The sequence below is a fragment of the Protopterus annectens genome, chromosome 6.part0 (assembly GCF_019279795.1).
Source record: "Protopterus annectens isolate FY-2018-M chromosome 6.part0, PAN1.0, whole genome shotgun sequence".
Lineage (NCBI taxonomy): Eukaryota > Metazoa > Chordata > Ceratodontiformes > Protopteridae > Protopterus > Protopterus annectens.
In genome coordinates this window covers 172,360,889-172,376,420 of record NC_056737.1, presented here as the reverse complement: position 1 = coordinate 172,376,420, position 15,532 = coordinate 172,360,889, and the positions used below count along the sequence as shown (strand labels likewise).

The 15,532-nt window shown below is 35.8% G+C and overlaps 1 protein-coding gene across 1 annotated transcript in view; it reads right to left on the bottom strand.

The window, feature by feature from the left end:
* Window positions 1-15,532, bottom strand: part of LOC122803790 (beta-1,4 N-acetylgalactosaminyltransferase 2-like) — a 493,524-nt gene that overhangs the window by 54,786 nt on the left and 423,206 nt on the right. Inside the window, exon 6 of the mRNA XM_044073477.1 lies at window positions 7,382-7,607. Within this exon, the coding sequence (XP_043929412.1) occupies window positions 7,382-7,607 (226 nt within the window). The remainder of the gene's footprint in view (window positions 1-7,381; window positions 7,608-15,532) is intronic.

Genomic DNA, 15,532 nt, shown 5'->3' with positions numbered 1-15,532 from the left:
TTTCCTTAAAATATATTTTAATAAATTTTCGTTACCATACTGGTGTTCTACTTGTTCTAAAACTGTAACTTTCATTTCCTTAATAACCCCCCCATGTTCCAAGTGAAAATGTTCTGCTACTGGACTCATCATTTTTTTGTTTTTTACATCCCTGATGTGTTCCTTTACTCTCTGCTAAACTTCTTTTTGTCTCCCCTATATAATTCTTACCACACGAGCATTTAATCAAATAAATTACACCCCTATTCAAACAGGAATATACTCCCATGGTGTTAAGACTTTTATCTCCTATTTTTACTGCCTCATTTGTTATATACTGGCATACTGAACATTTTCCACATGGAAACGTTCCCTTTTTAATAATAACATTTCCTATTTTCTGTGTTGGTCTTCTGTATTTACCCCGAACTAAAAAATCTTTTAAACTGTGTCCCCTCCAAAAGGAGACACTGAGTTCATAGTTTCATAGTTTCATAGTATAGTACTAGGCTATCTGCCCTGGGGCATTTGTAAGCCTAGCCATAGTGATGTGGCTTTTGCCATCCCATGAAATGGTACAAAAAATGTACAGAATAAATTTAGAATACTGTGCCTCTGTCTAGTAGTGACACAATGAAGGTCCCCTTATATAATAGAATTAGTTGACTGTGCCCCTGTCTAGCAGTGACACAGATGTGACCCCTGGGGTAAACTTACGATCTCTCATCCACTCATCAAGATTTCTCTTGAAGAGAGTCAGTGAGAGGCTCTGCCTAATATGAACTGGGATCTTGTTCCAAAGCATGGGAAGCCTCTGGGTTATGAATCTATCCCTCCAGCATGTCCTATTCATACTTGTGCCGAGGTTTAAGTCTTTAGCTCTCATGATCCTGATGGATTTGGATTTTTTGAGGTGGAGCATGTCCATCAGATCCTGATTGGACATGGCCTTGTACGTCAGGCAGAGATCACCTCTGAGCAGGCAGTATGCTACTGAATAGAGCTGAAGTTTCTTTAGTCTGGCAGAATAAGACATATGTTGGAGACCCTTGATTCTCTTGGTGAGGTACTTTTGTGGTCTCTCCAGCTGTTGCAAATGCCGGGTGAGGTACATACCAAATGGGGCATTGTACTCAATCATGGGTCTGATGAGGGAGGAATATAGGGGTACAATGACATCCTTGGATCTGGATGTGAATCCCTTCATGATGAGGTGTGCAAGGTAGAATGTTTTTCTAACCACTTTGGCAACGTGGGTATCAAATGAGAGGTCGCTGTCGACTTGGGTCCCTAGGTCTCTGATTACTTTTTCCGTACTCAGTGGGTTACTGTCTATGTGATAATTTGTGGGTACTTTGTTTTTCCCAAAGGGGATGACTATACATTTTTTGGCATTTAGTTTAAGGCCGTGACTCCGGCACCAGTTGTCCGTTTCTGTGAGGCCTTTTTGTAGGATGTGTGTGTCTGCTGGTGTATCGACTATGGCGCTTAGTTTGCAGTCATCTGCGAACTTTGTCAGCCACAGCCCTCCCATGTTTGCTTTAACATCTGAGAAGTAAATGCTGAACAAGAGGGGCCCCAGGACAGATCCCTGTGGGACACCACTTGTGACTGGCTTTGAGTCTGACATTGCTCCAGCGATTTTAAATTTATGGGTTCTGTCCTTTAGCCAGTTTGCAACCCATCTAGTGACATACGTTTTTACTTTTAAGCTGTTGAGCTTATCTATGATGCCTGAGTGGGGTATTGTGTCGAAGGCCTTAGCCAAGTCCAGGTATGCTGTATGGACTGCTTTGCCTTCATCAATGGCTCTAGTGACTGTTTCAAAAAAGTCAACCAGATTTAAAAGGCAGGATCTGCCCTTTACAAAGCCGAACTGGGTGGGGTCAAGTGTCTGTAGGTCCCCTGTGTCTCTGTTTATGAGTTCCATAATAATTCTTTCCATAGCTTTGCAGACCAGGCTGGTTAAGCTTATGGGGCGGTAGTTTCCAGGGTCTGTAGAGGCACCCCCTTGTGGAGTGGGACCACTGTTGCTGTACACCAGTGTTCAGGTACATATCCCGAAGTAAGGCTAAGGTTAAATAGCATTTTTATGTGTGGGTTTAGCTTCTCTTGGAGTTCACGTAACACGCAACCCGGGATACTGTCAGGTCCCATTGATGCTGTGTTTTTTGCTTTGTTTAGGGTGGTTCTCACTTGGACATCTGAGATGACAGGGAGATTACATTCAGCTGGGATAAGTATTTCTTCTTTTGGGGGTGAGGGAGGGGAGAAATTTGCACTGAACCTGTCAGCCAGAATGTTGGCAATATCTGTGGGTTCAATGTATTTTTTGTTGTTGTGAACCAACTCTGAGCATATCTGAGGGTTTCCTCCCAGGTTTCTAACATAGCTGAAGAAGGCTTTGTGGTTATCTTTAGTGTCCTTAGCGATTTTTTTCTCAAAGTTGGCCTTGGATGTTTTTATGAGAGAACGTAGTTTTCTGCAAATGTTGATCAGAGATCTACATCCATTAATGAAGGCACTTCCCTTCTAACTTGTTTCCAAAAACTTTTTACTATTTCATTCATTCTGTTAGAAAAACAGTATATTTGGTAACAAAAAACATTTTAAAATGTTCTTTCTTTCTGTTTATTATTTCAAAATTGTTATTCTTAACAATTCCCTTACTCGGTATACCTTTTTTATCATTTTCATATAACTTCACATAAGTTAATTTAACCTCTTCTGAATTATAACCTCTCTCTATGAAGTTATACACTATATTTTTAGCTTCAATTTGTGCATCTTTGACATCACTACATAGTCTTTTAATTCTCAACATTTCTCCATAAGGTATAGACTTTAGAGTATGTTCTGGATGACAGCTAGTGGCATGTAACATCCTATTTATTTGATTAAACTTCCTGTGTATCATAGTGTGAATCTTTTTGCCTATTTGTCCTTTCAAAGAAATATCTAAATAATTGATTTCTACACCTATCTGAATTCCATCAAATTTGATTTCATAAGTATTATTATTTAAATAGTCCACAAATTCATGAGCCAGATTTTTCCCCCTTTACAGATAAAAATCAAATCATCTATAAAGCGAAAATAATTGAGCACATATCTATTGAAAAACTGACTTCTGTAAATATATTCATTCTCAACCAGTCCCATGAATAAGTTGGCATAAAGTGGGGCAAATGCCGCTCCCATTGCTGTTCCTACCTTCTGTTTATATAACTTTCCATCAAATTCAAAAATGTTATTAGTCAAACAGAAGTATAGTAATTCCATAACATATTGAGTCCTAGGTGTATCCCTAAGAAAATGTTGTACAGCTTTCAGACTTAGATGATATGTAATGTTTGTATATAAACTAACCACATCCGCTGTAATAAAAAACATATCCTTGGTCCACTCTATTCCTCGTACTTTATCCAAAAAATCATAAGAATCTCTGATATAAGATGGTAATTTCACCACCTCTGTTATTAACATTTCACGTAAAAAGCTACCCACATTATACGTAAAAGTCCTAGTTGCCGAAACTATCGGTCGAGCTGGAGGCTTTTGAACATTTTTGTGTAATTTTGGAACACAAAAAAACTTTGCTACTGTACTATTCTTTATATATAATTTGTGTGTAATATCCTTAGCCATGAAATAATGTAACCTTTCTCCTTTTTTTAACAAATTATATAATTCCTGTTGCGCTTTCACTAAACTTGTATCATCTGTAATGCTATATATTTCTTCATTTCTTAAATGTTGTAAACATATCTCTAAATAATCAATTGAATTCATGACCACTAATTTGCCCCCTTTATCAGAGGGCTTAAATATCAAATCACAATTCTGACTCATTTTATGTAATTTAAACCACTCTTCCTTTGTCATATTATACTTCTTATTACTTTCAATGCCTTCCTTCAGTTCCTTTTCTATAAGAAACTGTAATGCATTGTTGAAACGTTGTATACAGACATTCTTACAAGGTGGAAAAAAAATATTTTTCGTTTTGATTTTACTCAAATCAAACAAAGTATAAGCATTGTTTTCCACTTCTGATTCACAAGAATAGTAAAATTCCCCACTGGCAGTTGAATCACAATCACTTTCCACGGAGACAACTTGTTCTCCCTGGTTAAAAAAATATTCCCTCACATTCATTTTATGTACCAATTCTTGAATTTCCCCTTTTACCTCGTATAATTGAGGCAATACAGTAGGTATAAACTTTAAACCTTTGTCTAGAATTGTTAATTCCACATCATCAAAAATGTAACTGGACAAATTAACCACATAGTCTTTTAAATAAACTGGTTGTACCTTATTAATTAGTCCATTTACTTCTCTTGTAACGTCCTTCTCCCGGGTCTCTACCATATTCCTATCCCTGCCAGCCTCTTTTCTTTGTGTTGTAACTGCAGTTATTTCCACCGGAGCCCCGAAAAGTCCTGCGAAAGGATTGTTCCTCTACTGGTCTTTGTAAAGCAGGAAATTCTTGCTGAAATTCTTCTTCTTCCTCAAACGAGGACGCTCCACTTTCGCCCGACACAAATCTCCTGTTCTTGTTTGACCCGGAAATAATGTTGTCTTTTTTAAAGCTGACACTCCGCCTCTTAGAACGTTGATTGGATACTAACGTAAAAGTTCTATTATTATCATAATCACGAATGTCTCTCTGTAATTTGTTCGTCTTCCGATTTAATAACTCTTTTTCATGCATTTTTAATTTATCATTGATGTTATTTCCTTATATACTCTTATGTCTGTGTACTTACACATCCTACAGCTGTTTCCCACTTTTATCATATACTGTCCTTCCCTTCCATGTTTACCCCAATTTTATATTATTCTTCTCTTACTAAGCTAATTCTCTAATTAACAGTTATGACTGTGACAGCCTGTGTGACACTTGCCATTATCTTTCAGTGAAACATGAAGGGAGGACAGAAAAATACAGAAAGCTATATTAAATGTATTGAAAAAGACAGAAATGTGAAAGCTGTGTGAAATGTTGGTAGTTTTTGTATTTGCTGTAGAGAATCTTGAAGCATATAAAGCACACAATTTAAGGAGTTGTGTAAGAATATAATAACTGTATTTGCAGAGGTAGAGAAATTGCTCCTTGAACACATTGGCAGAGATCTTTTCAAGAATTACCCTGCTTAAATCACAGCTTCTCTTATTCTTAAGTGATTGTGAAACCTAGAATCTTACTTTTAAAAAAGCTAAACAGATGATTTAGCATTTGAGACTCTTTCAGCTAAAAAAGTAATTGTTAACATCCATTGCCTTTTAAACTGTTCAGAAAAGACTTTTGGAATGAGAATTCTTGTCTGTGATTTGTCTGTAAGATTCTCCACCTGCTAGATGCTTTTAACAGCCAGAGGTACAGAGCATACAGCAACAGATCAGCTAATTTTAGTTTATGATCAAATTGGCTATAGCTACTAAACAGTTATATTATAGTTGGCTTAGTTAAGAGTGAAAAGCAGTTGCACTCATAGTGTGATAGGCTGTTTTTTTTTTTTGGTACTATTACTGTAATGACAAGAAAAAGAGGTACTAGCAGTAAAATGGAATGACATTGTTATCCCCCTGGGAAACTCCCCATGTGTGTGGTGTGTGTGTGTGTGTGTGTGTGTGTGTGTGTGTGTGTGTGTGTGTGTGTGTGTGTGTGTGTGAATGCAAAATCATCCTAGTCAAGTTTCAATTTTTGTTGGCAATATGGTATTTAAGGTCACTGGGCTGTGAAAAAAAAGGTGTGTGAAGTCCTGAAAAGCCACTGATCATAACTCTACCCTACAGATGTTCAGTATACAACTTATTTGGATGTAGTAGGTAATAACCTAAAATAATAATATGTATTTGCCAGTCACCCTTCTATACTATTTTGCACTCAGTGGTGTGGCTTTTGATACCACAGTCCCTAGTCCTCATTTTATTTTATTTATTTTATTTTATTTTATATTTGTTGGCCGGGATAGTCCGACTGGATACATATCCATTTTCAGCGGGGGCCCAGGGAGAAAATCTCCACACAGTCATGTGTTATATACAGTACAATAGACAGACAATTTAAAGACTATATGAGTCAAACTGTTGTAAATATTCAAACTATCATAAATCAAACTGTTAATACCAATATTTCAATCAGAAATTAGCACTACATATGTGTGGGACAAAAAACAGAAGAAAGAATTAAAAAATAATTCATACAGTCTAGAGTTAGGTAGAAAAGAGCATTTCATTACTTTGTTCATTACTTTGTTCTAACAGTCTGTATTTAAGGGCAATACTGTCACATATTAATTGGTGGCATCAAATATTATAGTAGCATTTGTTGTGCACTGGGAAAGATTCCTTAATGCATTTTAATATAACACCTGTGTGTCACATTAACAAAACCTGCTGTCATTTTGATACGTTGCTTTTTTATTCAATATTATTTTGTGTCTACATTTTACTTCATGTGTATGATTTTTTTATATCCATTTCTGTGAGCTTACTGTATTACAACTGTTTGTACATGATTGTTATACTCCTAATTTTTAATGTATTTGAAACCCTTTTGTTTTTCTGTCTGAACCTCCACTGAAAAAAAGTTTTTTTGTCTGTTTGGACCTCTGTGGTTACCAAACATACTTTCCTGTGAACTGATAAATGATTACTAATCCAATACTAAATATATAAAGTACATTAAGAATTTCTATAAGATCTTAGGTACTTACTAAGCATGCTGCCTAGGAAACTATTAATGACCCTAGCCCAAATTCCCAATTGCCCCAAAGCACTTCCTGGTTCAGTGAGTTACACAGTGTCACACTGTATCCAAATCAAGCCCTGTGCCACAGGAAGTATCTTGGTAACAGTTTGTAGCCTTGTTTTTTTGCATCAATTGCCAGACCTGGCTGTAACCTCAACATTGGTTATTAAAGTGTGTGTGTGTGTGAGTGTGTGTGTGTGTGTGTGTGTGTGTGTGTGTGTGTGTGTGTGTGTGTGTGTGTGTGTGTGTGTGTGTGTGTGTGTGTGTGTCTACACACACACACACACACACACACACACACACACACACACACACACACACACACACACACACACACACACACAGACACACACACACATGAATATAGACTGCCATTTATCAATACAGTGCATCATAGGTCAAGTACACAGTATACCCGCTTGGATTGCACTGCTTCTTGGAATGTATTAAAACACTAGTCATGCCATAGGTTTCTGCTATTTACAACCATGCTTATTTCAAATATTATAGTTATTTACTAGATCCTGCTATAAATGTCATAATACATATAAAAGAAATTACCAGAATCATGAGACACTGTCACAACATAAAAACTAATCAGTAGACTTAAAAATGCAAGGGATAAGAAAATAATTTAAATACCTATGTGAGCCACTCTTGAGAGTTTTGGGTCAAAGCCAACTCTTCTTACTTGCTCTGTTCTGGCCAGGAAAAAGTTTACTACACCACTTGCAATCACACAATTTGGAAATCCTTCCAAAGTATGAAATGATCCACTCCTCCAGTGCAGGCAGTCACCCTCTTCTTCATTTCCTTTTTCAAAAAGGAGTTTAAATTTAAAACTATTGCCTCCAACTGCACCACCGACCTATAAAAAACAGCACTCAATTATGTAATTGCAAAAATATTTGTAAAACAGAATTCATATTTCTCAAATGACTAGGAATTATCATGTATTACTGATTAATTGTGTCTAGTAGTATTAATACACCAACATGTGGTCTTAACAATGATAAAAAAAAACTTCCAGTGAAATACTGGTATACAGAGTAACCAAAATTAGAAATTCTGCACTGAGTTAAGTATTGACTACCCAACAAGTAGATGCATTCTCTATAGGTTCATAGGTTCACAGGATATTACTAGACTAGTGACCCAAGGGTCTTTACAAACCTAGCTGTAAAATCCCAATATAATACTAGATGAGATATCATCTATGCCCAAGATTTTTCTAGCAAGGATTACCCATGTCCAGGAGAGAAGCAGAGGCAATCCCCAACAGAAATTTACAGTTTCCCATCCAGTCATCCAGGTTGCATTTAAACAGGGTCATGGAGGTGCTCTGCTTGACATGGATTGGAAGCATATTCCAGAACAGTGGTGATCTCTGAGAGATGTATCTGTCTCTCCAGCAGTTCCTATTTATGTTACAGGCTAGACTGGTGTCCCTGGAATGAGTAACTCTAGTCCCATTTGACTTATGGATGTGCAGCATTTTCATTAGATTTGAGTCTGAGATAGCCTTGTAAGCCAGACAGAAGTTACCTCTAAGTAGTCTATATGCTACTGAGTACAGGGACAGTGACTTCAGTCTGTCTGTATAAGACGTGCTGGATACCCTGAATTTTCTTAGTTAGAAATCTCTAAGGTCTCTCAAGCTGCTGTAGGTGTCTGGTACTGTATATAGAAAATGGAAAATTATATTCAATTATAGACCTGATGAGGGATGCATACAGGGGAGTTATAACCTCTTTTGCTCTTGAGGCAATGCCTTTGCTAATCAGGTGAGTGACATAGAATGCCTTCCTCACCACAGTAGACACCTGGTGGATGAAGTTAAGGTCACAGTCAATTGTGTTCCCAAGTCTCTCATTAAAGAATTGGTACTTAGGGTATTATTTTTTATTTTATATTTAGCAGAGACATTGTTTATACTGATGGGAATGATGATGCATTTTTTAGCATTTAGTTTAAGACCATGGCTTTGGCACCAATCATTGGTCTGTGTAAGCCCCTTTTGAAGATTGCTGACATCGCTAGGGGATTCAATGATGGCACCTAATTTGCAATCACTTAGCAAACTTGTTTAGCCATAGCCCCTCCATTTTGGCCTGGACTTCAGAAAAATATATTCCAAACAAGAGGGGGCCTAGCATTGGCCCTTGTGGGACCCTACTGGTGACAGGTCTTCTGGTAGAGGTGAAGTCTGCCACTTTGACTGAGTGTTGTTGATCTGAGAGCCAGATTGCAACCCACATGACAACATAGAAGTTAATATTCAACTGGGTTAGTTTGACAATGATGCCAAAATGTGGGATTGTGTCAAAGGCCTTGGCCAAGACAAGCTTTGCCTTCATCTATAGCTCTGTTCACATTCTCAAAATCCACCAAGTTCAGCAGGCATAACCTACCCTTGACACAATTTAACTGGGATCGGTCTAGGATTTGGAGGTCACCAATATTTCCTTTTTTTTTCATATATAATGTTTATTTCATTTTAAGACAATGTAACATATTTATAAAACAGTACATATAATGATAAGCAAGTTAACAGTGCACATTCTATTATAATGTTATACTTAGTTTGAAGAACATCTAACTGTAGATAATTTCCCTTTGTGTACAAGTGAACAATATTAACAATTTATTAGTATGCACACCCATATGTAGTATATATATGTAGAAGAGATTACTAAAAAAAGAGAAAAAATAACTATTTACAGTATTTACACTTGATGCCACCATAATTAATTTGTTAGAAAAGAAGAGAAAGAGAGGAGATCGAGAAAATGAAGAAATGGGAGAAATAATAGAAATAGGAGAAGAAAAGATGAAGAGTATTATTCTACTTTATTATGCTGTAGGCCTTCAATTTTTATTGATGTATGATGCCAGAAAAAATAATTGATGAGTAGGATTAATACTAACATTTTTCTAACATGGATTATTTTTGGTCATTAATTATACTTTCCAAAGAGATTTCCAATATTTCTGATAGTAGGAGATCTTTCTTTGGTTTCTAGTAATTAGTTTATGTGATAAAATGTACTTAGAAGCCATGTTTTTAAATTTCTCCCAAGTAACTTTGTATCTATATAACCAGTTTCTCACTATGTAGAATTTTATTAATGCACACATCATGCTCAAAACATGTTGGTGCAGGTTGGGTAGATTGCCCGGTATTATATTAAGAATTGCAGTTTCCCAGGAAACTGTTGACTTTTCATATCCCATTTTTTTTTAAGTTTAGTTCTTAGTGAGTACCATAGCTTGTAAACAGTTTTGCAGCTCCAAAAAATGTGTACAGTATCAGCCAAAACTGGTGGACAGAATGGACTGTATGGTGAATAGCTGGGATTAAATTTGTTTAATAAAGCAGGTGTGTAATATGCATTATTGGTCATAATTTGAGTATATATTAGGTTTTTGAATGGGGTAAGCTTTAAAGTATGTTACACTGCTTACATTTTTTTGTTTTGGAGTAATATTATTATTTTTCCCATTCCAGTAATTAGAAAATAAAAGTGAATCTTGGGATTTAATTTTTATTATTCATTTGTAGGCAGTGGATAACATTTTTGATTTGTATAATAGAATTTTTTAAATTGTTTGAGTTGTATTGATCTCGTGTTCATTTATTTTTAGGTTAGATAGTTTTGTTTAGATTAATAGATTTATTTGTCTAAGTATTATATCATATTTTTTGATACTCCTAGACTGTCTCTAATATCAGCCACCATATATTCTCTCATTTGGTAAATTTCCCATACTGTGATATTTTTTATTTGAGGATATCTTTTTAAGTCTAGCATACAATTGTTTAATTTCAAGTTTGGGTTGAGGTGAATAAGCTGTAAGATATCAAGATTGGTTTCTAGATGTAAGGATATTATCAATTTGTGGAAATGTTTTATTTTATTTTTGATCAAAGGATGTATTTTAATGTTTTTAATATTATCTTGATTAATGAAGGGGATAGCTCTAGGATTAACCTTTTGCAATTTTATGTGTTGATACTATACTTTAACCCATAATGAGGACTGGTTGTGGTTTGAGGTATCATAATATGCTATTTGTATAATTCTGCTAGCATATATAATATCATGGTAAAGTTGAAAATCAGGTAATCCAGTTCCTCCCCTTCCTTTAAGTAAGGTAAGCTTGTTGTAACTTGTTCTAATACTTTTTAGATACCATATGAGTTTTGAGAGTTCTGTTTTCATTTTATGAAATACATTTTTTTGGAATAGTTGAGTTTATGGGAGTTAACTGATATAGGAGATATATTCATTATAATAATAGCTGATTTAGATAAAAGGGAATATTTTTTTTCATATAGAATATATTTCTTAATATTTCATCATGTTTTACACAATTTTTCTTTCAGTAATTCTTTTTGTGTAAGGTCAAATTTGATACCTACGTATTTCAATGAGTAATAACTTTAAATTTAGTTTATGGAAAATAGAATTCCTTATGTCCAAGGGGCTTTATTGGTAATATAACCAATTTAATTGGATTAATTTCATAATTTGATACCTGTGCAAATGTCTCAATAGAGTTTATAATTTTTTGTAAATCAGAATGGGGAAGTTTGAAATAGATGTTTAGATTATCAGCAAAGGATATGAATTTTAATTGGACTTTAAGAATTCTTGGAATATGATGAAAGTTTTTTTAAGCTGCAAAAAGCATTAATGGTTCCAAGTATATATTAAATAGATATGGGATTGAGAGGTCATCCTTGTCTTGTCCCATTTATAATTTTAAATGGTTTTGAAAATTGCTTATCAGTCTATAATTGTATGGGGTTGTTTTGCCTGAGTTAGGCTTATGGATAAAGATGGTTTTAGAGTTATTTATATATAGGTCTGAAATACCTAATCTGATGGTATAGTTGTATATTTCTAGTAATATGATAGATAACTGTGGTTTAATTTTTTATAGAATTTGCCTGTACAACCATCTAGAGTGGGGGCTTTGCTTGGTTTTAGTTTGTTAATGGCTAATTTGATTTCATCTAGTGTGAGAGGAGCTTTGAGATTATTAATTTGTTCATCGTTTAAAAGTGGGAATTGTAAATATTTACCAAATTGTTCCTATGATTCTGATTGAGACTGTTTTTGTGGACCATATAAGTCCTTGAATATTACCTCAAATGATTTAATAATATCAGAGTCTCTACACAAAGTTTTACCTTTATAAACATTTTTTGGGGACCATTTTTAAAATCTAGCTAGAAATGTTGTGGGTGTTTGAGCCCATTCTACATATTTACAAATCATTTTTAATTCACTGATAGAGCATTCCTGTGTTTGTAGTGAGCAGAGTTGTTTCTACAGGTTGAGTAAAGAGTTTTCTAATTCTTTATAATATTTACACTGAAATCTTACCTCTAATTGTTTCAGTTGGTATTCTAGGTTTATTACTCTTTCTTTATTTTGTTTTTTTATATATTGATTTTTTCTGTATTAATACACCTATTATGACTGCCTCAGTTGCTGCCCATTGGATATCGTATGGTATAGCATTCTTTATGATATTTTCTTGTAATTGGAAGAGAGTATGATATATTTCTTGTATAACTTCTTTTTTGTTAATTAAATTTGAATTTAGGGACCACTTTGAAAAGTTTTGATTTGATTTTGAAACTCCTTCTTAAATTAAAGCCCTGCTCTAATGCCCCAGATAACATCCCATCTGCCTTCCTAATTGCTATGTTTGCTTGCTGTTTCATTATCATCCATCATCATGATTCTTACTACTAATCTCTATCTTACCTAACTTTTTTCTCTGTTTACGCTTCTACCTCACCTCCAAAAAAAAGGCAAAACTGTTCTTCTGCAAACTATTGCTTGCTCTCCATACCTTCTCCTAAAATCCTAGAAAAATGTATCCACCCCATACCCCCCCCCTTTCCTCACCAAGCACCAGCTTCTCTCTCCTACCCAACACGGCTTCCACCCTGGACATAGTACTAACACTGCCCTTCTCTCCTTCCTACACTCAGTTAACTCTGCCCGTGACACTAGTAATATAGTATCCACTGTCCTTCTAGACTTATCCAAAGCTTTTGATACCATCTCACATACACACCTCCTAAACCACTTATCAAATCTCAACCTTTCCTCATAATCCCTTTCCTGGTTTTCCAGCTACCTCTCTAACAGATCTCAAGCAGTGAAATGGGGCCAAGCTACCTCCTCTTTTCTTCCTACGGTCCACTACTATTTAATTTCTTCATAAATTACTTCTACAAGGCCATCCCCAACACTAAAATTGTTCAATACGCTGATGATTCAACGTTAATCTGCTCTGCCTCTAACCTAACAGACCTCCAAGCCCTAATCCAAAGTGACTTCTCTACCACTGAAAAGTGGATGCTACAAAACCACCTCTCCCTAAATGCCAACAAAACTAAGATACTCCTTTTCTCACCCTCTAAATCCTCCTCTCTCGACAAACAGTCATTCCTAGTCACTAGCCTTAATAACTCCTCTATCGAAATCGTATCCTCCTCCAAACTTCTTAGTGTCACTATCAACTAAAATTTAATACACATATCCAACTGAATATCAAAACAACTCACATAAAACTAGGTCTATTGTATAGAAACAACCACTTCCTCTCTCCTCACTCTAGACTAACCCTTGCTTCTACCTTCCTCCTTCCTTCCCTCTGCCCCCTGCTAACTAATCTCTCATCCTCTCTTACATCCAAACTTGAGCTATGCTACAACAAAATCGCCAGATTTGCCACTAATGCCAAATCTTCTTCTCATCACTGCTCCTCCCTTCTCACCCTAAACTGACTCAAACTTCCTAATCAACTTAACCTCCTCCAACTCACCACAGCCTTCAAGCTACTACTATACCCTTCAAACTGCCCAGCCCTTACAAATATCCTGATACCCCTCTCGACCACTTAGATCTTCACAACACAACCTGATCACAGTTCAAAAACCCCAATGCCCTGCTGGCCAGCTTCTCTTATCCTTTACACTTGCTAAGAAATGGAATGCCCTGCCCTTGTCACTTAGGACCAGTACCAACCTAAACAACTTCAAAACTCTGCTTCATTCCTACCTCTTTCATAACAGAATTTGCAACTGCACTCCTCTGCCTTTAATACCTAAACTTTCTACTCCATTTGTCCCAGACTAACCTCCTTCTATTCTGCACCTGTTCTCCTTTCTATAATGCACTATGCTTAGTGAACAGTACAGTAAAACAGTATTATCCCAAGTATTGCCTCTCTCTCAAAACAAAAGTGGAATTGTTGTGTTTCTTCTGTTACAACCACCTGATACTTGTTTCTTAGAGTGACTTGGACTTTACTTGTTTACTGGAATTATCATTGTAATTCAGAATTTGAACATGGATTTGCATGTACTTTGAAATTATTTTTGTAATCTGTATATATAAATTGATTTTTTTGTTTGTTTTGGAGCTTTTCTCCCCGGGCCTCCACTGAAAACGGGCCCAATAGCCCAGTGGACTTCCCCGGTAATCAAACTGAAATAAATAAATAAATAAATTATGGTTAAGTTTAGAGTTGTTTAATTCTATAGAGATTTTTAAGTGGTCAGAACTAGATCTAGGTTTAGTATTGTAGTCGATTTTGTACTCAGTTAAGATATAAGATATCATGAAAAAAATCAATTCTTGACCATGATTTTTGACATGCTGAGTAATATGTGTATTTACTTGTTATTTTGCTTGATTGATGCATATTATGTGGGTCTATCAAATTAAAGTAATCTATTAATTCTTCTAGGGCTGAAGTAATTTGTGATGACTGTTTGTTGTTAGTGTAGGATCTAGCATTATATGGATTAATTAACATATTCCAGTCTCCGACCAAGATATGGAGGTGATTTGGGTATCTTGTTAATAGATTATGAATTTCATAAATAAAGTTTGATTGGTTCACAGATAGACCATACACATTTAGGAAGAGTAGAGGATTATTATAGTATGGATAGGAGCAGGAAAAATACCACCACCTTCCCCTAATATCTGTGTTGGAATTTAGGATTTTTCCTTGGAGGGATGTTTTAATTATAAAAGCAGTTCCTTTCAAGGTTGTATTATCCCCAGCTGCAATAATTTGTTGTATCCAATTTTTATTTCTGTTATTGTCCCATTGTTCACTTTTCATGTGTGTTTCTTGTAAAAAAGTGATCATTGAGTTGGTGTGATATATTAAGTGCATGAGCCTATAATCCTTATTTATGAACTCCATGATGATTTGTTCCATTGCCTTACAGATGAAGCTGGTTAAACTTATGGGTCTCTAATTACCCAGGTCTGTTGCTGAGCATCCCTTGTGGAGGGGGATAACAGTTGCTGTTTTCCATTCAGTGGGGACAAAGCCAGTACTCAGCTGTGGTTGAATAGGGTGCCTAGTGGAGGATCTAGCTCTTGTTTAAGAACATTAAGAACACAGCCCAGAATGCCATCTGGTCCCATGGAGGCTTTGTTCTTAATCTTGGAGAGACCATTGATGACTTGCTCTTTGGGGATGCAGAGAGGAGATGATGTTGAAGACATGGTTTGTGGTATGCTTTAGGGAATAGGAGGGTGAAATTGTCACCAAACCAGTCTGCAGGTTTGCAATTTCAGCATGGACAGTGTATACGATACCATCCACAATTAGTTCAGCCCACATCTGAGTCCTACCTTTTAGGTTGCTGACATAGCCGAAGAAGGCCTTATGGTTATCCTTCGCTATGCTTGCTAAATGTTTCTCATAATTGCTCTTTGAGGATTTTACAAGTTGTCTTATTTGCTT